Genomic DNA, 27033 nt, shown 5'->3' with positions numbered 1-27033 from the left:
AGCCATCAATATATGATGACTTGGGACTGTAACTCTGAACAGGCTGCACTCAGCCCAGGATGACTGGTAGGTCTTGAGTTTGTTATTCAATGGATTTCACTGAATTCTCAAGAGTTAAACATTTTCAAGTCTAGAAGACCCATGTTCTTAGAGCAACAGCTACAGTCTTTAATTTTTCAGACCAACAAAAGAATTAGAGAATACGTGGAAAGAACACCAAATAGTCTCATCATTTGCAATAACATCCAGGAAGAAAAAACAAAAGAGGGCACATCTCATTTCAAAATGACCCTTAACTCAGATTACGATTTCTGTCTTGAAGCCCTGGAGGGCCTCTAGAATCAAACGATGAGAGCCATAAATGTTGATAAGATAGATTATGCAGACTGAAACTCATTGTGTCCCAGTGCATTTAATTTCAGAAAAGTTGATTAAACAGGACTATGGCCAGAAGCCCATGTTGAGACATCCACTGTGCCATTGGGAAGTTGTGTGTGTCACTAGGAAGTTGCCTCACTGCTCTGAGCCTCAGTTTCCTCATATGTTAAGTGGGGACGGTAAATCCTCTCTCAATGGACAGTTGTAAGTCTGTAGCAAAAGGTATAATGTCCAACTATTATCGTCATCCTAATTGATATTATTATTATTATTATTAAATTGCTATAAAGTGTTATGTGAGTCCCTTTGAAGACTGAGCTACATGAGCCTAGCTCTTCAAGGAAATTCTATATTTGATATAAGCTTGATAAATACCAAACTTCAAAGTACCAACAAAGATCTCTGAGGGGTTTTGTTAATTGATTTTGTTGTAGTACCCTAGCCTTGAAAGGAAACAAAATGTGTTTTCACAAGCAAAGATTAAGGGACTCTGTTCCACTCAGTCATTATTCTGTCACTCAAGACATACCCCAGAATGATTATTTGTACTTAAAATGCTCTTCAACTTGCCAGCCAGCATGGAGTTACCTGTCGAAGTTAATCATATGGAGTGGTTCATGTATCAGGCAGTATGAGCCTATCTGTCCCACAGCAGTCTCACTGAGTGACTGATAACATTCTGTGTCAATTTCACCAAGCCGAAAGACTATTACTGACCCATCAAAAGACCAAAGTGACCCATCTCGAAAATAGAGCCTGTTGTACCTAGAGAAAAGGTTGCCCGACTTCATTGGCAATCTAGATGTCATTCCTTCCAACTTTGATGGTTTACGGTAACCAAAAAATGTAACCACATAAAAAAAGGAGAAAGCAAAACCAATTAAAATAGCAAGATGATTAGGGACTAACAGTCCTACCTCATATATGCACATCCTTTATAAAGGAAGGCTTTTATTTACACGATTCCATTCAAGCTTCATGGTATTCCCCTGGAGAAGAGCATGCTCCCATCTTACACCAGAGGAAACTGAAGATCACATAGGATATGACTTATCCAAGATCACAGAGGTTCGTGAGGTGATAAAGCTTATGCTACCTCAAATAGGAGAGCCACCATTAGGGGCTTAGCCCAGTTTTCCTTTTTCTTGGCCAGAGAAAAGAAACAGCACACACAAGGTCATAACCAATACTTGGACCAACACTTACGTGAAGTGGGATTGCTGATTCTTGTCATGTTCTTCTAAGTGTTTGGGTCACTTCAGCAAGAACAGGCTTTGGACACATTTGCTCAGTCCTCTTAGTGCAAGCTGGGGTCCTCAGAGGTTACTCTGAAAGAAGGCAGCAATATAAAGGGAATTCAAAACTAATCTTACACTTGAAAAGAAAAAAATAATGAGAATATTCATGTGGATTGTAAAGAGAAATAATGATTACCTTTGATTCCTAGAGAAAGTTAATTTAAAATGCATCCAAGTTCCATTGTACAGCCAAAAAAAAAAAAAATCTGCGAAGCTGAGACATGTCTTTAGAAGGCAGAAATAAGAGTCACCGTCACTTGAGTCCTGAGAGGATGCTCATTCCAGTAATTGGGAAGAAGAAAGATTGTACAGATTAACTGACTTTGGTTTAGGATATACTGTTTTCTTTTTAAATGCAAATGATACTTGAGGCCTAAAAGACAAAATCTGTCCTAAATGCCAGTCTCTAAAAAATTAAAAAAAAATTTAAAAGCACTTAATAATCATAAAACAATGAAATTGATAATATTTTTGTTTTTACCAAATTAGAAGTGCTAACTACTTAAGCAAGTGCATAGGATCCATTTCCAGTGGTAAATTTGAAGTTCATGTGCCCTTTGAAACACAAATAGGGTATCAGTAGTCCATAAAAGGAAAGAAGTGGGCATAAAACTTTGTTGATTTTATACACAGGGTTAGCTCATCAAAAGACATCTTAGTTAATTACACAAATGCAGATATAGCATTGATTGCCAGTTTTAAGAGTTTTATGTAATAACTACGGCATAGTTTTGAAAGACATCAGGGTAAAAAAAAATTGCCTTTCTAGGCAGTTTATAACTTTTAGAGGTTTTGTCTGGAAGAATACAGTTCTACTTGCTGAGTCTGTCGATGCGGAATTTAGTTATTATGTGTACATAATGTGTTCTAGGTAAGTTTAGGAGCCTTTAGTATGTGAGGTATTATACTCCAGTCAATCCATGCACATTTTCTGAGAACCTAGTATTTGCCAGGCCCTTTGCTACAGGCACAAAGATACAGGTGACTCAGTCCCTCTACACACCAGCTGCTTTCCTGCATGTCATTCCCTGCAACTGTCTGCCTCAAAACATAATACTCCAGCCTCACAGAACTGCCTTCTAGTCTCACCATATACCATATTCTTTTGTACTCCGGGTCCTATGTGCATATTTGTTTTCTGCCTTTTGTGACTTTTCTTTATGGTTGCCTGTAGTCCTTCATCATTTGAGACCAGCTCAAACAAAACCTGGGTGATGCTCTCCACCTATAGCTTGCTAGCACTTGGCATAGACCTCTTCTAAGAGGCGTTGCCAATCTGAATGATCATTTCTTACCTTCGAGTCTTCCATCAGATCTGGGCTCCCTGAGGGTATCGTCCGCTTCTGTCCCCAATTCCTAGTCTGTCCAGGGCTGGCCCAGAGGAGTGGTGCTTGACAAACATTTCTTTGATGGACCCAACTTAAAAATGCCCTTAGCGTTCACAAATCCTGGCCAGATGATGTGCTGCCATGATTAAATGTAAAACTTGACACAATTGTCATGGCTTTGGGGCATGATGTAAAAGTTTTTTATGCTAAGGGTACATATTCTAGCCATGTGAATTTTCATCCCATTCTTTAAGTTGTCCTGAAGATGTAGAACTGAGGTGGCAAATGCTAATTGCTTTTTAAGGATGCTGAGATGTCAGACCCCAAGGAGAGAAATAATGGTATTTCACAGAACTCTTAGGTAGAAAGAAATAGGCCAACAAGATTTATAGCTGCATTTATTTCTAAGGTGATTCTATGTCAAAGGTCGGGTAATGTACCTACCACATTCTGTGCTATCCTATACTTACAGAGTGTTTTCAAAATGGATTTTAAATTGACAGTGTCTCCAGTTAGTGCAGAGATATCACACTGAAGGTGAAAGAGGGGAGGGGGGCGGGGAGCTTAACATGATACAAAAACTTAGTCATACAGTTCCAAAAAGCTTTAAGATGTAAGATAACCCCATTATAGTAATTAGAAGAGACGAGAGTATTGATTTTTTTTCACAATACCAGTTAATAAATTAGTGAAATGTCAATAATATTAGAACCAGCGCACTTGCTAGGAGGAACATATGTTGTAAAAACAAGACTCAGGGCTATTATTTGCAAGGCTGAATTAAGTTCAAGTTTTAAAATCAGAACACCATCCAGTGGTGTGAAAATTTACTTCCTAACAAAACAACCTGTTTCCTGACCTGGTGATGATGCCAGATTGATTGTGTTTCTATTGCTTAATTGCATTTTAAAATAAATGTCATTAGATTGATAACCCTCTGCAGGGTTTTAAAATCCACAAACATTCAGACGAGATGCCAGGAGGACTGATTCAGCCGATGTCTGGCCTGTGGTGTTTGTCAGAGACAGGATGTCGACTGTGTTTTCAAGCCAGATTAGGTTCTGTTCTGTCTGAATTTGGACCTGCTTCCTTCAACCCCCTACAAGTAGGTTCCTGCTTGTAGATTCTGCCTTTGCTAGAGTGTGGGGGCTGAAACAAGTCTTACTAGCCCAGTAGTACATATTGTTTACTCTTGAATCTACAAAATTTCCTTTACTGTTTTGTCTTCCTAAAAACAATGCAGATATGGATTTGAACACACAACTTTATGTGCCTTTCTCCACTGTTCTGCTGAGATTTCCTGTCTTACTGTAACCTGAAAAGGCAAATCACTCCCCTTTTCAAGTAAATGTAACTTAGACCAAATTCCAAATTATTTAAAATTTTTATTATTTATTTTGAGAGAGAGAAAGAAAGAGAGTGCATGTGCGCATGCAAGCAGGGGAGGGGCAGAGAGAAGGACAGAAAGAATCCCAAGCAGGCTCTGTGCCATCAATGCACAGCCCCATACAGGGCTTGAACTCAGGAACCAAGAGATCATGACCTGAGCGGAGATCAAAAGTCTGATGCCTGATCAACTATGCCACCAAGGCGCTCCCAACTTCCCAATTATTTTTTTTTAAGTAGCAGTATGAGATCATTATCATTAGTGTGTAAAGACACTTTTACATGGGCAGAAAAGGAGAGCACCCAATCATAATCTTTGAAACAAGAAAATCCTAGTCAAAACTTTATTCTGAAACAGCACATCCTAAAAGTATTTTTTAACTGAAGAACATTTTCATCTTGTATCCTTTAACCCAAAAGGCATCAACTCTGAATGGAGCTAAAGAGAATTTTTAATGGATTGAGATTAATTCTATCATTTTCACCCAGGGAAAATTCCTTCTCTTTTATTCTCAGGGAGTCTCATGTAAACGGAGTGTTCAAGTGATGAGTTGCAGTGTTTTGACAAGCCCTTGGTGTACAAAAAAATTGAAATCTCACTGGAATTCCAATATATATTCACTGGGAGGAAAGAATGCCCTATTTAAAAACTAGGACAGATCATGTTGATATGGAAAAAGAATATAAGTATGTGAACAATATATCCTAAATTAAAGACTGAGTTGCAGGCACCCATCTAAAATCAACAGGAAATGTAATTACTCTGAAAGTACTCTTGTCCTATCTTACGGTGGTGCTAAATGCCCCATTATAAATAAATAAATAAGTAAATAAATAAATAAATAAATAAATAAATAAATAAATACAAGACACACAGCAATGATCTGATAAAAGTTCCATGTTAGCAACATAGAAACAAGGAAGACTAGCCTCTAGTAGGAAGCACTATTTCCCCCTCCCATGATAGGACCTCTCCACTCTCTCTTGGAATCTTTCTACAGATTGGTTTCTCTATTTTGTAGCATAATACCAGGTTTAAAAGCAAATCAAAAGGCAACCTTTCATTCACAGCCACCACATGATTTTAATAACTCTGCTCCATATTTTCCACTGTTTGTTTTTCCACAGTTGGGAATACTTTGACTCCATCTGGATAAGGATGCTGGTCAATACAAGAGTTGTTTTGCACTACATTAAACTATTGTGGAGGCTAAAGGGTGGAAGTGTGCTACTAATAATAAATAACAAAATAATAATAAAGTCACAGCATATATGTTTTAGTGAGAGCCTCAAATAATAAACTTCAGTGATGAACCAATGATTACTTCTATGCCTGCTCATTCCTGTGTCTAGTTCACACATCACACCATTCACCATTTCTCTAAGCTATTAGTTTGAACACCTTTGGTATTTATTGATAATTCCTGGGTTTGGCTAACATTAAGACTCATTTTACACTCTTGAGGTCTTTCCTTGAAGCTTTCCTTGCTCAGTGTCACATGTTATGACTGCAGTTGGTTCCATGCTTCTCTAAGGCAGAACTATGAGCCACAGATCATCTTCAACACACTATCAAGCCCATCCGGCAATGCCTTTGTGTCACTTTGCTGTAAAGAAGGAACTGAGACTATTTTGGGTTTAAGATGGTAAGGCCATTTGTTATTTTTTGAATGAATACATTTCTGGGAATGTATTTAATAAAAATAAACCAGAACAAATGTTTTTGCTAGGCTTGTAAAACATTCCCCTTCCTTCTAAGTTGCCACATCAGCTTCTAAAACCAGAGCATGACAACACACATTTAAAAATAATCTCTCACCATCAGTAGTTTTAAAGTAGACCATATAACAGAGTGACCAGCACCAATTCCACCACTGTTGGCTACTTGCTCAGCAAAGACAAATGTATACACATCCACACACATGTTCTCCAGAAAAGAAATCAAGTCTGTGACCTGTAGCAGCTGTCTGCACTATGCTGAGCAAACAGATTGTCTTTGAAAACACGTTTTATCATATAAATGATTTATAGGTAATCATGCAGTTTTCATGGAAACATTTCTTTTCTCAGTAGAGACAAGAACATACAAATAAATAAAAATTAGATTGTTTCTTACCTTTTAGAAAGCAGGCAAAAGCTATACTGTTGGTGGGATAGTGTACCAAGTAACAGACTTTTGTACACTCTTTCTTACTGGTGGTATACAGTCTACAGGAAAAGTAAATATATAGGTATGTATAAAATAATTGTGCAAACAATATTCCTTTTATTCTTTTTTTTCCTGTTTGGAGAAGAGGCTGCCATAGAGACCCTGGACATTATGCCCACTCTTTCAGTGGGTTCAAAAGACCTTGGTAGACCAGTTCACCACAATTCAGGTACCTCTGAACATGGGAGTGCCTCTTGATTTAGGGCAGTCAGGGTTTAGTTCCTCAAGCTGGAGCAGTTGGGGGAGCCAGCTCCCACATAATTTATTTATGTGGTCAGAGTTTTCTTTCCATTGCCATCCTCCCTTTTTTTTCTCTCATCCTAGTCCAGCTATAGTGACCAGCCTGCATGGTTAGTCCAGCAGGATGAAACAGCATAATGTTGAGAATGTTAGAGATCCAAACAAATGAAGAAGCAAAACAAAACAAAAACCATAACAAAATAGCACAGCACAGGAGCGTGTTCCAGAATTTTCTAGGCATCATTACTTATGTAGGGTTTGGTGCCCGCATCCATTTTCCAACAGTTTGAGTTTTTTTTTTTTCTTAATCAAATGCCTCCTTATATTGACAACTCAACTATTTTATGTAATAATTCCCTTGGAGAACAACAGAAGTTTTCATGTATATGTTTTCCCTATAGTAGGTGCAAAAAAATGGTAGTAAAAAAACAGCATCAGAATATAAACTTATATTTAAAATATCTTATTTTAGCTTTTCTATTTTAGGCACAAATTATTCTTCTAAAACATGCTTTATCATAGAATGTGCTCATTGGCCCAGTGTACGTCTAGCCTCTTTCTCAGAGTTAATCAGTCATACATTCTCATATCCAAGAAGGAGGTGTCCCAAGCTGTCCATCTGCCTGACATCTTTGGTTGCTACTGACCTTCCAGAGTCTAAACTATCTGCAACCAATCCAGATACTTGAGGACTTTCTCTGCACTACCTGGGGGCATTGGCTTAGAAAATGGATGGCAGTTTAGGACAAAGATAGCTTAAGGCTGCTTATCATTTTGCCCTGTGATCCTTTACAAGGATAGCATCTGAAACAGAGGATAATTTGCAGAGCATCTTCTGGTTCTGACCAGTCCAGGTGAGGGAGGCAACAATTCTTATCCACCCATCCCTATAAAGCCATGCTGCCTCAGTTAATATTGTTCATCCAACTGGAAAAGGGTCCTGCTGGCCATCAATAAGCCATGTCCCAAGAACAACGAGGTCTTCTTGTTTATTTGGCATCTACACATTTGCCATGAACATAAATCTGCCAAGTAGCAATAGAAAGTATAAGGAAACATGCTGAATTCAGGCTGCAGATGCAAGAACCAGAGGTTGAGGTGCCCTTCTTCTTAGAAAGGAATGTGGAGAAGGCATCATGGTGGCCAGATCTAAAGCTATCTGAAGTAGGTCATGTTCTTATCGTCTAGCAACAGAAATCTTGTTTGTGTAAATAAAACTTCAACAAGTAGCTGAGCTACACCCCTATACACCCTACAATTTTTCAACCTGAATGCAGAAGCCCTTGCCCAGCTCTGAATATCTAATGTCAGTAGTGCACAGATAATGTTACAATTTTAAGATTTACTCTTTGTGTACACGCAAATTTTTCTTTTCAACAATGGAATTCTAATGGAAGAAGCAGCCTTAGAGGAAAACTGAGCTTCTTGGGGAAAACCCAGGCAGTGCTGGGGCAGTTGTAATTTCTGCCCATGGTAAGCCAACAAGCAAATTCATTTTTATATAGACATGTAGTTGCAATGTGCAGTTGGATGAGGAGAAGCATGCATGCACCAGATGGCAAGCTGCAATGACGGAGCAGAGCTGTTCAAAATGAAAACACTCAAGACTGAAATACATTGAGACTAAGTGTTTAGAGCAACAATGAATAAAGGGACATTTCTGCTTCATTATTTACTTTGCGGCTTATACTATAAACCCATCTTCCTCTCAGATACCCTCCCTCAGAGAATAGCGGATAGGATGTCCCCTTTGGAAAGACATGGTCCTTTTTCAAGTATATGGTCTGTGCTTTTGTTTCTTTTTAACCCGACAGCTTAATTTCAGCATATAATTCCTTTGTCTCTGTTATTAATGCTTAGAAATTTGATACTATTTGAGCTATATTTGATATTAAATAGAATATAATATTCCTTTGCATGAGAATAGTCTTACTGTTTATTTTCATTAATTGAACTTTTCATTACTGCTCTTACCCTACATACATACATTTTTGCATTGGTCAGGACTGGCTTTCTGAATATAATTACTATCTATGATACCACTATTTCCAGATTAGTGTCTCCTTTTGGATCATTTAAAATAACTAATTGACTGCATTTTTATCTCATCTCAAATGTTTCATCCCTTGAAGTTGACTTTGTCCCGGGTCAACATCACTGCTAAAACTTTGGGAGGCATTTCCAGTATGTGTCCTAGATAAAATATTGCCTATTAAGACATAATAATTTCTAGAGATGAGCTTTCTGATATAGTAGCCACAACCACAGATGGCTATTTAAATTGAAATTACTTAAAATAGTGTATTTCCTTAGTTAAGTAACCGTATTTCAAGTGCTGGTTTGCCACATACGACTAGAACATTTCCATCACTGCAGCTGGGTCATCAAAAACCCCAATGTTTGGAGGTACATGAATCTCCTCCTATGGTTCAGCAAATATCTATTCAAATTACTTCTGTTATTTTAGGGAGTGTCTACACAAAACCAAAAGAACTAAAATGGTTTTTAAATTGTTTTGGACTGCTTGTAAGACAAGGACTCTATTTGATTTCATTTTCCCCTCTGGGCTATTTACCTTTGCTCTGTGTAGACACCAAAAAAATCATTGACAAAACCCAATAAAACTTTTTCATGGGAAGGCACCAAGTGAATTCCAAACAGAATAGTTGTCAGGATTGGCATTAGATAATAAGTTATTTATATTTTTAAGTAAGTAAGATGAGGCCTCTACCTGGGCAGCCTTCTTTGAGCTCAAGTTACTCCTATCTTTGTAGATAACACAGCAAGCAATAATACATTTCACAGCACATTTAACTCAAGAGTCTGCCACAGACATCATTATATTCTTTATATGCAACTTGAATCACCAGTTGAGGAAACCAAAAGAGTAATTTCTGCTTTGGAATTATGACATGCCCCTTAGGTTCTAAGAAATAGGACAGCAAAGAGAAGCAGGCATGGATTTGAGACTCAGACCTGGGTTTCAGTCCAACCTCCACTGTTAACTATATGTGTGACTTTGGTAATGGCACTTAATCTCACTAAGCCTAGGTTTCTTCAGTGAAAAGCAATTCTCATTCTACAGAGTTACTGTGAGGGGTAAGAGATCTTCCACACAAAGCATTTTGGATTAATAATTTCAAAGTGTAGCTATTGCAAGTATTTTTAGTCGTATTAATATTGCTATTAGTGTTAGCTATTAGTGTTAGCATTTTACAGCCATTATCTTTTCCAAAACAGCTTCAACAAGGATAGAACCTAATCATTAAAAGTTAATAACAGTAGAAATGTTGTTTGAAAGCTAATTATTTTTAAGTAGCAAAGTACTGAGTTGTCTAAATTCAAAACTTCTAACTTGCTCATTTTTTTCCCAATACATATAGACTTTTGATCATATATTCCACTTACTGATTTTTGGACACATCTACTTAAATTGTGTGTGTTCAGATACACATGCAAAACTGTTAATGGAATGTCTCTAGGATAAGGGTTTTAAAAAATGCAAGGGGTCCTAGAATAAAACACTACAGAAGTATAAATGTGCAGGTATATTTATCAGTACAGGTATGCATAAAAATAAATGCTTAAGCATATTTGTTCATGGAAATATTTCTTTTGGGGCATTAGTTCTGTCTACCTCCATACAGCCTTGAACTCTAACCATCGCGTCTATATTTACTTTTAGGCAGAAATTTCTGCCTTTTAAGGAATAAAAGGACAATAACGATATATTATTTTTCAGATACAAAATACGTTATGACACCCTTATTACATAAGTATTATTATCTTACATAAGTATTATTATCTCCATTCCAAACATTTAAGAAAGCTCAGTGATTCTCAAAGCCACACAGCTGGGAAGTGGAGTGGATGGGATTTGAACCCAGGTCTGTCTCAACCCGAAGCCTCTTCCTATGTCACATGAATTACCACAGGATTCGCCATCCACTTCCCCTCCTCTCTATTGACCATTTGCTCTGAAGACACAAGAACAGAGCCTATACATTGATTTGGTTTCTCCTTGCTCATACTGTGGTCCTTGTCTTTCCTCTTGCCTTGTCCCAGAATCCCTTCTATTAGAGGGTCAAAATAAAGCCCATGGTGTTGTTAACAAGCCTTCGGTACCTTGTCTACGTATTTTCAAAGAGTTTCACAGTATTCACTCAGCCAACTGCTTAGAAATGGAGATGAGCCAAGATCATGGATCTCTGAACAGGATTTGTCAAAAACAAACTCTGTTGCCTCCTGCTCTTTAAAGATCTCTTTCTTCCTTGCAGAGTACAAAGGATTACCTCAGAGTTCTTAGAATAGGGATTCCTTTCTGCTTGGCAAAGTTTATAACTGAAAAATGTCTTGAATGATTTAACGGACAACCTGAATCCCCCTCTACTTTAAAAACAGGAAGTATGAGAATCTGCCACATTCTGTCTGGAGCTGGTCAACTTGTTCCTAGAAAAAAAATGCTGGAAGTAGTATTTTTAATCTAAAATGCACTCTTACCACCATACTGTTAGCAAAATTAGCAAGTGGGTATTCTATGCATTTAACTTCTAGTTAAACGGTCTTATTTTCTAACAAAGTATGTCCATCTTTTTGTAGTCATTTGCAGGCTACGCAGGGGTTGCAGATATAAGCATATCAAATATAACATTTCACCCTTTATCCCCTCCCTAATGTTTTGTCTTAGATGTTTTCCCCATGTGGGGGTGTCATGAGCATGGTGGTAGATGGCCTATATACTTGGGTGTTTTCTTGTTTCTAGAAAGCTTGCTTAGTAAAGAATCCTAATGTTCTCCACATTCACATTCCAGTGAAAGGAGTTTTGCTTTCTGAGTTATTAAATATTCCAGTTTCCTTCCCACTACTACAGTTTAATCAAGTGTTAAAATTTCCCTACTGGGAAGTTGTTTCTCTAATAGGGAGAGAGCAAGAAATGTGGGTCACAGCCCGACAGGTATGTTTACGTCACTTGAAGTGTTTGGTACCAAAGGATAAGAAGGAAGGGAAGGGGGAGATTTCACACTTCAGAAGCAGAGCCTCTGAAAGCTTTTTTTATCATAGGGGGCAAAAATGACATGAGGCGAAGAATGAGGCAAACTCTTAAGAGCAAAAGTTCGCATTTATCCAGGAACCCACTCAGTTAAGACAAGGATGAACATAATATTTCTGCAAGGAGAGGCAGGCTGATACCACAGTTCCTAGAGCTTCCTGATGTAGTAGGGGAAGATGAAAGGAAAGGAAAGTTACTTACTGTTTGGGTCTACATTTTCACAGAGTTCTGTTTTTGCCTCCCCGTTGGGTCTGTCACTGGGTTTGTGTGACAGCCGTGACGACATGGTGGCTGCTGTGACTACCGCCTTGAAGCTTCGCTTCCGCTTCTGGACATTGAGTTCAGGGTGGAAAATGATGATGTACACTTTCGGCATGTATAGCATCCCCAGCGCCACTGATGCACTTAGGTTCATGGAGATTGTAAGCGTGGTAGTTTGTATGTAGAGCTAGGAGACACAACACACAAGACACTATTACAAATAAAATGACTGCAAAGGAAGTCTGAATACTTAACACAATGTCAAGAATGACTCTGGCTAAGAGACAGAGCATAGCAATTTCCAGGGCCTTCTCATAAAAAAAAAAAAAAAAAAAGGAAGTCAGAATGACTCTGCACATTTATCAGAGAATTTGTGCATATATTTAACTGATGGAATGCCTTTGGGTGAATTCATGTGCATGCTTGTCCTGGAGAAGTCTCCAAAATAAAGTTCAGAGTAGATCTTTAGTCAGATTTGAAACACTTCCATCACAATGGCAGATGAATATGAAGATATAAAAATCATAGAAATTTGTGTAAGGTGGTTATTTTTTATCCCCTGTATGTACACAAAAGGATTAACACTATATGATTTCTTGCTCCACAAAGACCCTGGGACCTTTGAAAGTCATGTTAGTATATGTCCCTTTCTGCATTACTATTTTTTTGAACAGATCACCTTCACCATACCTACAAAGTAGTGAGTTAAGGTTCCCTGAAAAGCAAGCCCTTGTTGCTTAGTTCTGACTTACAAAACACCACTGGCGAGGAAGTGAGATCTAGTGATGTTGGCTTGTCCAATTGTCCAATTGACAAATTGCTAATACAAGGCAAAACCATTCTGACACTGTATTATTTGTAGTTTGGATGGTGTCTCCATAACTATCCTGTCTCCTTTCACTTCTTTGAAAAATAAGTAAACAACCATTCAGTTACTGCTCAGTGTGTTAAATCATTGCCTTGGTTATAAACTTGAAAAGGTGATGGTTGATGATGGGTGTGAGAAATTGTAATATCAGCAAGGCAGAAGCTCCTTGCCTTTGTCCAGTTATGTTTATGAAGTGCCCTCTTTAGTGATCCAGAACCGCACCTCTATATATTTACATATGTTTTCATTTTACATGACTACTAAAGGCTAGATTAAATAGGAAGTGATGGATGTGTTAATTAACTTGATGTGGTAATCATTTTTCAATTATACATATTAAATCATCACATTGTATGCCTTACCTTTTTAAGGTTGTATATAATTTTTGTCAATCATAACCTAGTAAAGCTATAAATAAATGAAAACATTCATCCATCCATAAAATTTCAATTGCATTAAAAAATGAATAAATACCATGGCCTTTTATGTCAGTGGAAAACCGACAATATATTTGATCATGGTATTCCACAACTATGCCTTCCTATTGATCAGAGAATAAAATCTCCACCCTTAGTAGAGTCTATGAGGCCCCACGTGGTCTGCCCCCTGCCAACTTTGTCAGACTAATTTGCCACCACTTTCCCCCCACCCTTCTCCTCAGGTCACCATCCATATGGGTACTCTTAGGTCTTGAAGATGCTGTGCTCATTCAATCACAGAATCTTTTATACGTGGGATATTTCTTTATTCTTGTTTTCCTCTGTATGGAATGATTTTCTTCTGCTTCTTACAGCATCCATCCTAGGCTGCCCTCACCTACAGCCTCAAAGTTTAGGCCAGCTTCTTTGCTTATACACTGACAGAACTGTTGTCTTTATATCATTGGTCTCCACTTGTAATTATATACCCCTTGCCCCAATCTTTTGACTGCCCATCTCTCTGACTAGTCTACAAGTACCCTGAAGGCAGGAATATGTGTCTGTGGTACATCGTCGTGTCTGTAGTACTGGCAAACAGTAGGCACTTAAATAAACATGATAGATGAGCTCACTTGTTTGTATAATGGATGTCTTTTCCTACCTATGACTTACTGGTCAAACAGCCTTTCTTTAAACATACAAGAATTTGTTTCAGACCTATTGGCTGCCTGGATATTTCTGTAATATTTTTCGAACAGGCTCTGGTGAAGAAATTAAGAGACACTTTGCCATCTCATGTGGAAGGAATACAGTTTTCCAAAAAACATTAATTTGAATGTGCATGTCTTTGAATGGTTTTAAGGAACTGCCAGCGGCTAACTGTATAATACATAATAATGTAAAATAGAAAGACAAAACAGTATTGAAGTAATGATCCTTTTGGTTGTGAATCAGACCATATTTTAAAAGCTCATCTTTTCCTATCAGAATGCTTGTAGTCTTTGAACTCCATTCCAGCATGCCAGCCTACACTATTTAAGAAAGGCTACCATGGTCACAAGGCTTTATGAACCCAGGCAATGTTGGTTGCTTCCCTTGTGGTCCCTGATGTTATCCTACTAATAAGGACTTTGCAAACCGTAGCTTAGCAGTCCAAAAAAGAAAATATAATTTGACCTATGGGACCTTTGGTTTTGTTTCTCTTTCTCTGTTCATGAGCAAATTTTACAGTTGAAGAAATCAACTGTATAGATTTAAATTCTGACATTCATCTTATAGAGTGTTTGATTTCATTATTCTCTGACTAGGGCCCATTGGGACTTGGTATTTTGTTTTGAAAGCTTTGCAGTCTTGGGGTGCCTGGGTGGCTCAGTTGGTTAAGCACTGACTTCGGCTCAGGTCATGATCTCACGGTTCATGGGTTCAAGCCACGCTTCGGGCTCAGTGATGACAGCTCACAGCCTGGAGCCTGCTTTGGATTCTGTGTCTCCCTTTTTCTCTGCCCCTCCCCTGCTTGTGCTCTCTGTCTCTCAAAAATAAATAAATGTTAAAAAAAAACTTTTGCAGTCTCTGATGACACTTCAGAACTATGTGAAAACCAACATTAATATCACTGACCAAATTCCTACTTCCATATTTCCTCTTTACACTTCATAGTGTTTAAGAATGAGTGGTCTGGAGTTAGTCTGAGTTCAGCTTTCATTTACTAGTTCTGTGACCTAGGGCAAATAATTTGGCCTCTCTATGCCTCAGCTTTTGCATCTGTAAATGGGGATGCTAATAACAGTACCTACCTCACAATGTTGTGTTGATGATTAAATGAGTAAGTATTTGTAAAGTATTTAGAATCATACCTAGAAATACTATAAAATTAATTTGGAATAAGTACATAGATATGCAGGCTTTAGTCTACAGATATCCAAGAGGTACTCGTCCTCAAAGATTCAACCCCACCAAGCCCCAAGAAAGGACCCACGTCACTTTTTGGCCTTTGGTGGGAGGATCTTTTTATTTGAGCATCAACTCTTAGTACATTCTTTTGGCAAGTTGTAATGTATTTATTTTTAGTCTCGAGGCTTTTCCTGTTTTACCTGATGTTTATTGTAAAATACATTACCCTGTTTAATCCTGAGTTTTTGACATTTTATCTTTTTTCAAATTTCTTTAGAGATATCAAGGAATCAGTGGCCAATTTGGTCCCCTTCATCAAAACATAGAGGCCCTTGATACATAGTTTTACTGAGATTAGGCCTGTTCCCAGGGCTGGCATTCAACTAAGCATCATGGCATTCTGGCTGTCTGAGGATAATCCCCAGTCGAGCAATCTCCCCACCTTGGCCAATCCTCCATGACTCAAGCCTGTGGGAAGGATGCAGATTGCCTTGGAGTTTCCATATGTTTTGATCATTAAGGCTTAATTTTATCATTACCCTAAATGAATTTGCAGAATCTAGTTTCTGTTCCTTGGTTGAATGTGGCTTTTCTAACACCTATCATATATAATTCAGCTTTTAGAACAAGAGCATTTAGGCAAGGAATTTGCAGTCAAGCCAACAAAGAGCTTTGCATATATTCTAGAACAGTTTTTCTAAAGTCTGATCCATGGAATTTGGGGCTGTAAATATGCTCTCTGTCCCTCAGCTTCCTCAATTGTCAAATAAAGACAATAATAGTTCCTACCTCATATGGTGGTTTTGAACATCTAATTAATATATGAAAAATGTTTAGTGTAAGGTCTAGGAAATAAGTAGCCATGAAATGTTAACTACTATTTATATTCTGCCTAATATTTATTTATATTAGGTTATTAGGGTATAGATCTCAAGATAAGGCTTCCTCTGTAACCATTTTCATATACTTTATATTAAAAAATTATTTTAATGTTTATTTTTGTGAGAGAAAGAGACAGAGCATGAGTGGGGGAGGGGCAGGAGAGGGAGACACAGAATCCAAAGCATGCTCCAGGCTCTGAGCTGTCAGTGCAGAGACTGACATGAGGCTCAAACCCATGAACCATGAGATCGTGACCTGAGCCAAAATTGGACATTTAGCCGATTGAGCCACCCAGGCACCCCTAAACTTTTTACGTATGTCTTATTGATTAACTAGGTTGTAGTGTCTAAACCACCAGGCCTATTTAAATCTGGTCTAACTGAAATGTACCAGTAAGTATATTGTTAGGGTATACAGATATATGCTTAACTTAATTCCAGGCAAACCTCATCTGAATCTTCTCCATGTACTTTTTCATCTTGGTCTAAGTTCATTATCCGATAAAATGCTAATGTATACTGTGAGATGTCATTATAGTTTTGTAACATGGTAGCATTGGGGTTAGTTGAGTTCTCCTTGTCTTACTTTTTATTGTTAAGTTACTAAGAAATTTGAAAAGTGGTTGGATAGTGCTCATGAGCAACTTTGAGGTTTGCCAACTCTTCACTGTGAGTTTCAGAATCGGTGTATTTGAACACTATTTTGAGAGATTTCAAGGCAAGGTATTAATAGTTGTAATAGTGACAGGTTTCAAGCTTTGAAAATTATAGTATCTGCAATACTGTCCAAAGAATAACAAAAAGAAAGAAGTAAGAAAAAAAATCTTCAGGGCACAGACACAGATACAAAACTAGAACTATCAGGAAAAACTCAGTTTCAGATTTTTGGGTTCATCCAAATACTCTCATCATTATTGCTGATGTCCTAGAAGTCTATACTACACAAATGAACTAACTGTATATTTGTACTAATGAATTACCATCTTTATCTGTATAACACTTCAATTGGAAGAAGAGTTCTGGGACTGTTTGATGGCATTAAACCATTGATAGGAGATTATTAACTCATGACCACATGCTGTAAATTCACTGTTGTATTTTGCAGATAGATTCTGTGAAAGATGCCTTACTTTTTGGTGCATTCATCCACATATTAGTTCTCCATTTTTAGTGAGATAATATCAAGTGTCTGCACTGGCCCAAACACTAAGTGTACCATTGTGAGGATGATAGGCATTTTCCCTCCATGAAGGTGCCATATTATAGTAGCAGGAGTAAGGCAATCAAGAACCAACTAATTCCTAATGCATTAATTGTTCACCAAATCCTGTTTCATACAATGTATATTTGCCCCTGTTTTCTCCTCCTCTTGGCATTTCCTCTGCTGACATGTTGTGCCTCTGACACCTTATTTATATTTGATACTTAATCCAGTGGTCCCTTCTACATAAAGCATTCCCTATGTCTCCAGTCAAGTCATTTCTCCTGTTAGCCACTTTCAAAGGTACACTCCAAAGAGCACATAACCTGATCTGCTCAGAAGAGTACAGCCAGTTAGTTGGGCTTTAACACTTGCTTTGAAAATGCAAATTCATCCCTTGGAGACTTATATATTAGGGAACAATTTGAGCATAACACAAAGTGCATGTCTCCACGTGTGATTTCTTCCCCACGAAATTCTGGATAAGCACAGTAAACAGCATCCAGCTATACCCAGCCATGCGGGAATACACAAAATGGACACACACACACACACACCTCAAACACCTTCCTGTGTCCCCCTTGCACAATTTTATAATAAATCACAAGCAGCACACTTCTGGCAACTGCATCCATAAGCAAACTTTAACTCCTTTTTTAAAGATAAAATGCCATATTTATTGTAACATTTATGCATTTCTTCATTGAAATTGTGTAAAACCATGCCACCATTTTCATTAGATTTCTTTCTTTAAAAAAAGTCACTGGTGACGTTTTTGAGGATTGTGTCCGTAACCCATTTTTTCCCATAAATCTTGTGTTTTTATTGCACAATTTTGCATAATATGGTAATTTTTAAGGACATATATGTCACATTGTAGGAGAAATGACTAGATAATAAGCACAATGACTACTAAAAGTGTGCACTTACTAAATTCTGGTTGAACAAAAAGTTCACTTGAAGCAAATATCCTTGGCATTCACCATTGTTTTAAGAAAAGTTATTATTTGTAGTCTGTTAGTATTATTATTTGTGTGTCCCCGTTTCCTTATTTCTAGAGTAGAGATAATAATGGTACCTATCTTTGGAGGTTGTTGGGATCAAATGGGTTGACCACTGTGAAATACACAGAAGTGTGTACAGCACGTATCAAGCACTCAATCAAGTGTATTAGTGTCTGTTTATTGGCTATAACATAAAATAGTTTTCCATGCTGTTTTTCTTCATATTATCTTAATACATTTCAAGATGATGATCTTTCTTATGAAATGTGAATCGCAGCCTTTTGGAGGGAGAGGCGTTTCATTAAGTTTGCTTCTATTTTGTTTGAAAGTATTCTCAAACCACTATCTGTCATTGACTTTCATGAAAAATAATAAATTTTGTGCATTCCCAAGTGACAGTTGAGAATTGGGACAAGAAGGCCTTAATGGAGTCTTTAAGTGGGATGAGAGACCCATACCTCATGACATCCCAAAGTCTTTGTAACAAAAATGAAAAATGTGTCTGATGGACTCACAGTAAAGAGGAAGGATATGTTATTGCCTGACAGAAGTTTAGAACATTCATATGACTAAAGTGAAATGAAAGTTCCTGACAGTTAAGACCAGTGTTTTAGTTAAGGTTAAGACCACCTGCATGCCTTGTTTCCTAATTAGAGTAACCATGTTTTTGAGAAAAAAAAATAATGACATATGGTTGGTGACGGGACAAGATGTTTGCAGTTGGGACTTGCTCAGTCATCTGGGGGGGTCAACATATTGAGGGCTCTTGCTCATACTGAGTTATCAAGTAAAACATGATGATAAAAGCATTCAGGACAATTATGGGGCAAATCTTGCTTTGTTGGAGTAGAGTCACATCTTCTAAAAGAATGACATTACGGAAAGAGTAAGATCTTTTTCATTAGAACTGATTTAAAATCTTGGCCCCAGATTGTTGGTTGGTGACTTTGGACAAGGTATTTCACCTCTGGCAAGTGACACTCAAAATTCAGGCCCTAGCAATTTGTTATCAGAGTCTCTGATATATAAGCTTTCCTTATTCTACCACTACCATGGAGATCTTCTCACTATTGGAAGATTAAAAGGTATCATGTGAATAGTAGTGCACAGGGTCTGGAATAGGGTGGGTGCTCAGGAAATGCAGGTGTATTTATTAGAGTAGATGGCCCCATCTTCCACAGATCATTTTCATGCTATTCTCTTTAGATCTCCTATCTTTGATGAGGTAATAAAAAGGGGAGAGAGGTGGGATATACATAAAGAGATACACACACCAAAGAGCATAGGCCACATTTTGTGGATAGGTGTCTGGCATAGAAGTATAAATAATGAAGGCAATCAGATGATTATTGGACAAGATGTAGTTTTACTGTGTTTTGTTACCGTCATTTAGTATTTCTAGGCAGACATGATACATCTACACACAATTACATTCTTTATTTAGATGGACATAAGACAAACAGTGCTGGTGAATGTAAATCGATTTTTAGGATAAGTGATTGTGTCATGCTTGAAATCACCCACACCTCAATTCCTTGCTCTTCTGACCAGAAGCCTGGTGCTGTGTTTATTCCAGTGAGTTGCTGGTAGTGCAAGTGACCACATGTTTGGTAATTTCAGTGTTTTGTTCCCTACGACATCCTCAAAAACTGCAGACCACCTCAAGAGCCATTTCTTCCAGGCAGTCACTTCAGATTGTGCCGGACAGATAGAAGTATAGCCTCCACACACTGATACATACAGTTTCTTTCCTCCACCAGCTCTCTGACTCCTCAGTTTTGATTTCAAGATATTTTTCTCCCTATAAGTCAGAAGATTTGCTCTTTTTTATATAGACAGTCCTGGCACCATTTCCCCTGTTGTGTATCTAAAAGGATATTTACCATTCCTGCTGGTCTGAGATTCCCCACAATTGTTAGGTCGATGCCTTGCAGTGATTTAACATACAAAGGTAAAACGTTTTCTTCAGTCAGCCTGGAGAGATACACTTCTGCCAGATTCCATTGGCTTCCTTTGAACTCTTGGCCACATTCATCAGGAGTAAACCTACCAGCATTTTTATAGGAAGCAACATCAAATTCTTATAATGTGAAAATGTTTGTTTGCATCTCACTGGGGAATACATTAGGTAAACTATGATGATGTTCTGTATGACTTTGCAAATAAACAAAGTAGATTTTTTTTAAAAAAATAAGTCTGAACTTAAAGTATTCTGTTTATAAAGTTGTCACTTGGAATGTCATTGGAGTTTCTGTAAGTGCTAAACTGTGTAATCTTGCCCACTCTCAAAGTCATCTTTGTAGTTCTTTTTTTTTTTCATCTTTGTAGTTCTAATGAACATAAAGAGATAGAAATCAAATGAAAATATTGATGTCAAATTAATAGCTAAAAGAAAGAGATAATCTTTGCATTTATTGGGCATAGTCCATGTGTTTTAAGTTGGACTTGTAAAGTGTTCATTGAAACTGGACCTAAGAGTGTCATTGACAAGAAGACAAAGCCAGGCTCTTACTAAAAGAAAGTGCATTCTTATCTCAGTTTTCAAACCATTGACAATGGCTCTCTGTTGAACTTTGACAAGTTTTGATCATCCTAATCATATAGCTTTCTCCTTTCTCTCTTTAGTTCTGGCTGTGATTTCTGTTGATCTTCCTCTGTTTCTTTTGGACTGTATCTTTCCCGTCTTGCTGCTGAGCAATGGTACCTTTCTTTTTGCCCTTCAAATTCATTTCCCCTTCCATTAGCTCAGCCTTCCATATATTATCTTTGCTTCTCTGCTTTTCCACTGCCACCTGTGTGGCGGTGTGCAAGTAAATAGAAGCAGGCCCCTGAACCTCTGCCATGGCGGTAGGATGCACTGGCACCCACTGCCACCCCTGGCTGATGGGCAAAACACTTCAACAGCTAGAAAGTAAGCCAGCTGAATTGCCCATGGAGGGGTACCTTATTCTCTGAACTCCTCATGAAGGCCCTCAGCTGTGTAACGGTTTAAGCCCCAAAGGAGAAAATAATTGGAATGAAACTTAGAAAATTGTAGACAAATAGTTGCTCAAGCCTATGGCCCTAACTGGAACAGTGAGGGCTCTGAGATTAGGCAGAGAAATAATACCCATTCATTATGCCAAGAGAAATATAGCATAAGGGAGTGAGCCTAGCTAAGGAGTAGTGGCTGAGTGGTTCATGGTTTTCATCCTAACCTCACAAGATACCCTTTGCTTTGCTTCTGTTTGCAAGGTCTTGGGTCAGGGATCTCAAAACTGCTATTTCCTATCTACTTCCTCTCAAGCCTGCAGTCTTGTCTTCTCATCACCTGCTCTGAGTTTGTCTTCCTAATTTTCCTGGACTCCTTACCAGGCATGAGAGATTTTTCCCAGGTGTCATTTCTCTTTACAACTCAGTGCTGAAAGCAATGATTTTGGGGGCTTCACCTGTCCTGCTGCACCTGCTCAACTTACCATCACACTTGGTATGAAGATAAAAATCCTCATCATGGCCCAAGGAACTCTGCAGGTACCCCTTCTGCCTTCCCTCACCTTCTCCAAACCTTCAAATGTGCAATGCTGTGTCCATCCTCAAGGCTTTTAAACATGGTGTTCCCTCTCCCTAAGATGCCATTCACACTCCTGGCTGCCTTTTAAGTCTGAGTCTCACTTCTCTGACTCTCAAATGTAAAATATGACCTTCCTCTCTTGCTTGCTCCTGGAACTTATCCTGCCCCTTCCTTATATTAATCACAATTGGTGAATGATTACTTAGACGAGTGTTTATTTCAGAAATATCCTGTCAGTAGACTGCCCACATGAAGGCATGGACCATCACTTTCAACTTACTGTCTGCAGGTCCTGGAACATAGTAAATGCCCAAAGCATAGCAGCTGAACAAATGAATACAATCTAGGATATACTGTGCAGCCGAGAACAGCAAAGTGTATGACCAGTGCACTGGAATTGCAGTCAGGAAATCTAGATTTGGATGCAGGCACTGTAGCTTACTAACAATGATGGGATCTTGAGCACCTCACTTAGCCTTTCTAAGCTTAATATTGCTACTTATAAAGGGAAGTGAGTAATGGCGTCTATTCCAGATGTGACAAGGAAGAAATGACTTGTAAGTGGTCATAACTCTTTCTAATTTTTTTAAAATATTTTTGAGAGAGAGAGAGTGAGTGAGGGAGCATGAGTGGGGGAGGAGCAGAGAGACAGGGAGACACAGAATCCGAAGCAGGCTCCAGGCTTTGAGCTGTCAGCACAGAGCCCAATGTGGTCAAACTCACAAGCGGTGACATCATGACCTGAGCCGAAGTTGGATGCTTAACTGACTGAGCCACCAGGTGCCCCTAAGCGGTCATACTTCTTAAACTCTAAAGCCCTGGTCAAAGTGCTGTGCTGGTAAAATTTATGCCTGTGTAGAACTGGGCAATGTGACCATGTCCAGAGGCTTTCTGTCTCTGAACAGTCATAACTGCTTCCATTTTTTGAAATACTTTTTTTCCTCTAGCAATTTCAGTGGGTTCACTTCTTTCTTGAGTCATTGACCCGGGGCACTCCTGTGGCCCAGGCAGGGCATTCAGAGCTAATAAATAGAGAAGACAGAACATAGAGATCTGTTGTCTCATATAATAGGGAGAGAACCAGAATATTTTGTGGAAGTCAGGGAGGAACAGAACATTTAGAAGTGAGCAAATCAAAGGCAGGGACCATGTTTAATTTATCTTTGCACCCTCATTCCTGGTACAATGAACAAGTTCAATATATGTTTGATAAATGAGACGGTCTTCACTCATTTTACAAACTGAACCAAAATTCAAAGGCATTTACTCATCTTTATCTCTCAGCTCATCATGTCTCCCAGCCCATGGCCTCTTTTATATCCTTGAATATGCCATGCTCTAGTCTGCCACAGGGCCTTTGCCTATGCCCCCTCCCCCCCACCTGGAATGTTTCCACATCCTACCTACCTTGTTTTACTTATTCTTTAGATCTCTATTCAAGCATCTATTCTTCATCCAGGACTTTTCTAACCAAAACTAGCTAATACCATCCTGTCATAAGCTTTCAAAGCAATCATAAGATTCATACCTAAACATGTCTGTGTGGTTGTGTGTGTGTGTGTGTGTGTGTGTGTGTGTATGATAAATATCTGTCTCTCCCACCGGGAAGTATGACTGTTTCTGTCTCATATTGTATCCTCAGTATCTAGCACTGTGGTGGGGGGTGAGGGCAAATACAAGTGACTTAATTGATATTGTTAGGGAAGTACGTCTTAGAGATACAGAAGTTGACATTGCATTTAGTCTTTGGCTCCATACACATCCTTATTCTTCAGGACAGAGTCAAAAGGGTACCTGGCAGGAAGGAGCAAATGTGATGTTCCCATGGACTTAAACTGCCTGTAAAAAATACTTTGCAAACCGTCCCAAGGGAGGAAAGGACTGTGTTGTCCTAGGGACTGCCACCTACATTTCTTTATCCTTCTTTCATGTGTTCACCAAAAGATAGATAGATAGATAGATAGATAGATAGATAGATAATAATTATCAATAATGACTCCTTTGGACTCAGCAGGAACAATGAAAATCAATAACATTGCCCCTCTTGGAAGAATGAGAGTTTTTTCTTCAAAAACCTTGGACTAACACCCAGGTTAGCATCTAATTGTCTCTTCACAAATGGAAAATGAAATGGTTGCTATGACAACTCAGTAAAGAGTGCATTTTTTTTTGTTTTTATTTGACAAAAAGCCGCTGACTTTGACTTAACTGATAGCATATATGGATTTTGGTTTTGCAATTCTGATCATTTCTGAAATTTTTCTGAATCATCACTAAAGATCACTGAAAACATCCACCTTCTGTAGACAGTGTAATAGCTATGAAGAGGACACAAAAAGAGACATATTAGGAAGGAGAAATGAAAGAACATGGGATGGGTTGGGTGGGAAGAAGTAAGAGGAAGAGAGGAACCAAGGGATCCTTTTTTACATCCTCATTCCTTTTATGCAAACCACACAATAGTACTATACTAAATCACATCAGCACTGTCCAAACCCTAGAGTGGGTTTCAGCTCTCCTAAAAAAAAAAAAAAAAAAAGTCCCCCCACCCGCCCAAGTAAAGTGGATTGACCAAAAATTTTTCCAAGAGACTTGAAGTGATAATAGCTTAATTAGATCCTGGGCCCCCTTTGGGAGTGCTAGGACCTAGGCATTTAAACTAGTTTTATCTCTCCCAACCCCAGTGAGCTCTGATCCTAATCTAGTCAACCACCCAAAGCCAGTCCTTCACCCTTATTTATTTTTATGGTTAAGATTTCCTCTTCAAGCCTGTACCTTTCTTTTATTCCTACTTGGAATTCCTAACCTACCCTTTAACAAAAAAAAAATCTACCTTCTTCAGAAAGTACAAAAGAGATCCATAAAATGGTTAAGAACAGGCATGTGAGTACACTGCTGTTTCTCCACCCCCCCAAAAAAAATCTATGTTCAAGAATAGATTGGAAATAATCTATATTTCAATAATTTCAATATATGTTCAATAATCAATAATTTAGGAAAAAAATTCTAAAGGTCTGCTGTTTTATCTGACTCTTGAAACCATGTCACCATTTGATTATAATTCAAAGAAAATGAATGCTTGAATGTTAAAACATAATTTTTTCCAAGACAAATTCTCTGTTCAGTTTTGGCTTATGGAATCACCATATGCTATCTATGGGAAGGAAAATAAAACATGAAAGGTCTTGTCCCTAGTTTACTCGATGATGTCTACAGAGATTTCAGGCCCACATGTCAGAGTACCCTGCAGCAGACAGTTCTGAGAGGGCTATGGTCATTTATATACAACTAGACGTCCACTGTCTTTAATGTAGGGATCATCACCTTTGCCATCCTCATAGGCTGCTGAGTCAATTCAGCAGACATCTCAAGTAATATTGAGAATGGAACTTTCCCTGTGAAACCTTCCTCTGCACTAATTTTCTTCATTTCAGGAAGTGTTACCTCCATCTCCCTAGTTGCACAAATTGGAACCTTAAGGGTTATTCTTGAATACTTGCCTTTCCCTCACATTGTACCCTTTATATTCAGGCTTTTAGCCAGTTAGCTAATATTATCTGTAAAATATTTCTAGAATCTTTTCCCTTCTCACTGTATGCCTCCACCTTAAATATGTTTAACCAGTTAACACAAATTAGTACAGAGAACAGTGGTTACCATTTGTAAGTTCTCAGACTTAGCGACAGTGATGATGGTGATGAAGATATGGTGATGCACTTTCACAGTGTTCCTGGGGTGCTACAGTAGCATCCCACCTGGTTTTACTACATCCATTTTTTGGCTCCCTTTAAGCAACTCTGCACAGAGTAGCCAGAATGATCTTTATAAAAACTGCACATCAGATCACATGGTCTCCTGTAAAACATCTTTCAAAGACTTCATCTTGCCTTCTGGTATCTGGCCTGGCTACATTTACAACTTGTCAGTCTTTGTTGAATATGATTGATCTACACTGGCACTCTTGAATGTTCCAAGCTCATTTCTAGCAAAGGGACTTAGCACACACCATTCTCTCTGTCCAGAATATTTTTTTTTGCCTCAGTTCTTCACCCAGGCAAATCTCTATCTATCTATCTATCTATCTATCTATCTATCTATCTATCATCTATCATCTATCTAAAGAGAGAGAGAGAGGGAGAGAGAATCCCAAGCAAGCTGCGTATTATTAGCACAGAGCCTGATGTGGGGCTCAAACTTGTGAACTGTGAGATCATGATCTGACCTGAAACCAAGAGTCAGATGCTTACCTGACTGAGCTACCCAAGCACCCGTCACCCAGGTAACTCTGAACTCATCTTTTAGGTTCAACCTGCATGCATTTTTCTCTGACAGACTTTTTATGACTGTATGCTGCTCCATGAACTTGAGTTTTCTCCTTCCATGATGTTCTCTCATTGCAGCCCGTTCTTTTTATTCATTGTACGTATTATAATCAATGAGCAACATAATCATGTATTCATTTATCTCAACTCTTCATCTCCTACTAGAATTCAAGCTTTATGATGGCAGGAATACACTCTTCACAAAAAAAGGACTTCAAAAATATCTTTTTGAATCAGTGAGGGAGGATAGCAGTTAAAATAATTCTAAAGTAAGGTATGAATATAAGCACCCTAATGAGTAAAACTGACTTTGTTTGGGGGCTTCAAATATATTTTGGGTAGATGTTTGTTCTTGATTGAATATACTCGGAATATTAAGTAAATCCTGAGCTTCCAGAGAGGTCACATGATTCGTTGGGGTATCATTGTCATGAGGAACAAAGCTAAGCTGTAAGTCAAGGTCTTTTGACTCTAAGAGCTCACTGTATTGTATCCACATTCAACTAAAAAGCCTATTTAATAAAAGAGTGTATCATAGAACTGTTTCATTTTTTATTCCCCAAGGCTTTAATTGCCAATGCTTAGAAAAACAAACACCTCTAAGTATTTCTAAAGGGAACTGACAGAAACTTCCTGTTCTTTTCCATAGATTGCATATTGGTGCGAGTGTGTTTTATATTTAAGTCCATATTCCCTACTAAGAATAATAAGTAAATATCCTCTGCATGTGATTGAAACTGTGTCCAAT

General features: G+C 38.2%; 1 protein-coding gene across 1 annotated transcript in view; it reads right to left on the bottom strand.

Moving 5' to 3' along the window:
• Nucleotides 1-27033, bottom strand: part of GRM7 (glutamate metabotropic receptor 7) — a 735854-nt gene that overhangs the window by 43863 nt on the left and 664958 nt on the right. The window contains exon 11 of the mRNA XM_042930029.1: nt 12091-12337. Within this exon, the coding sequence (XP_042785963.1) occupies nt 12091-12337 (247 nt within the window). The remainder of the gene's footprint in view (nt 1-12090; nt 12338-27033) is intronic.

The sequence above is a fragment of the Panthera leo genome, chromosome A2 (assembly GCF_018350215.1).
Source record: "Panthera leo isolate Ple1 chromosome A2, P.leo_Ple1_pat1.1, whole genome shotgun sequence".
Taxonomy (NCBI): Eukaryota; Metazoa; Chordata; class Mammalia; order Carnivora; family Felidae; genus Panthera; species Panthera leo.
The sequence above is the reverse complement of the archived record's forward strand: the minus strand, read 5'-3'. Positions and strand labels throughout refer to the sequence as shown.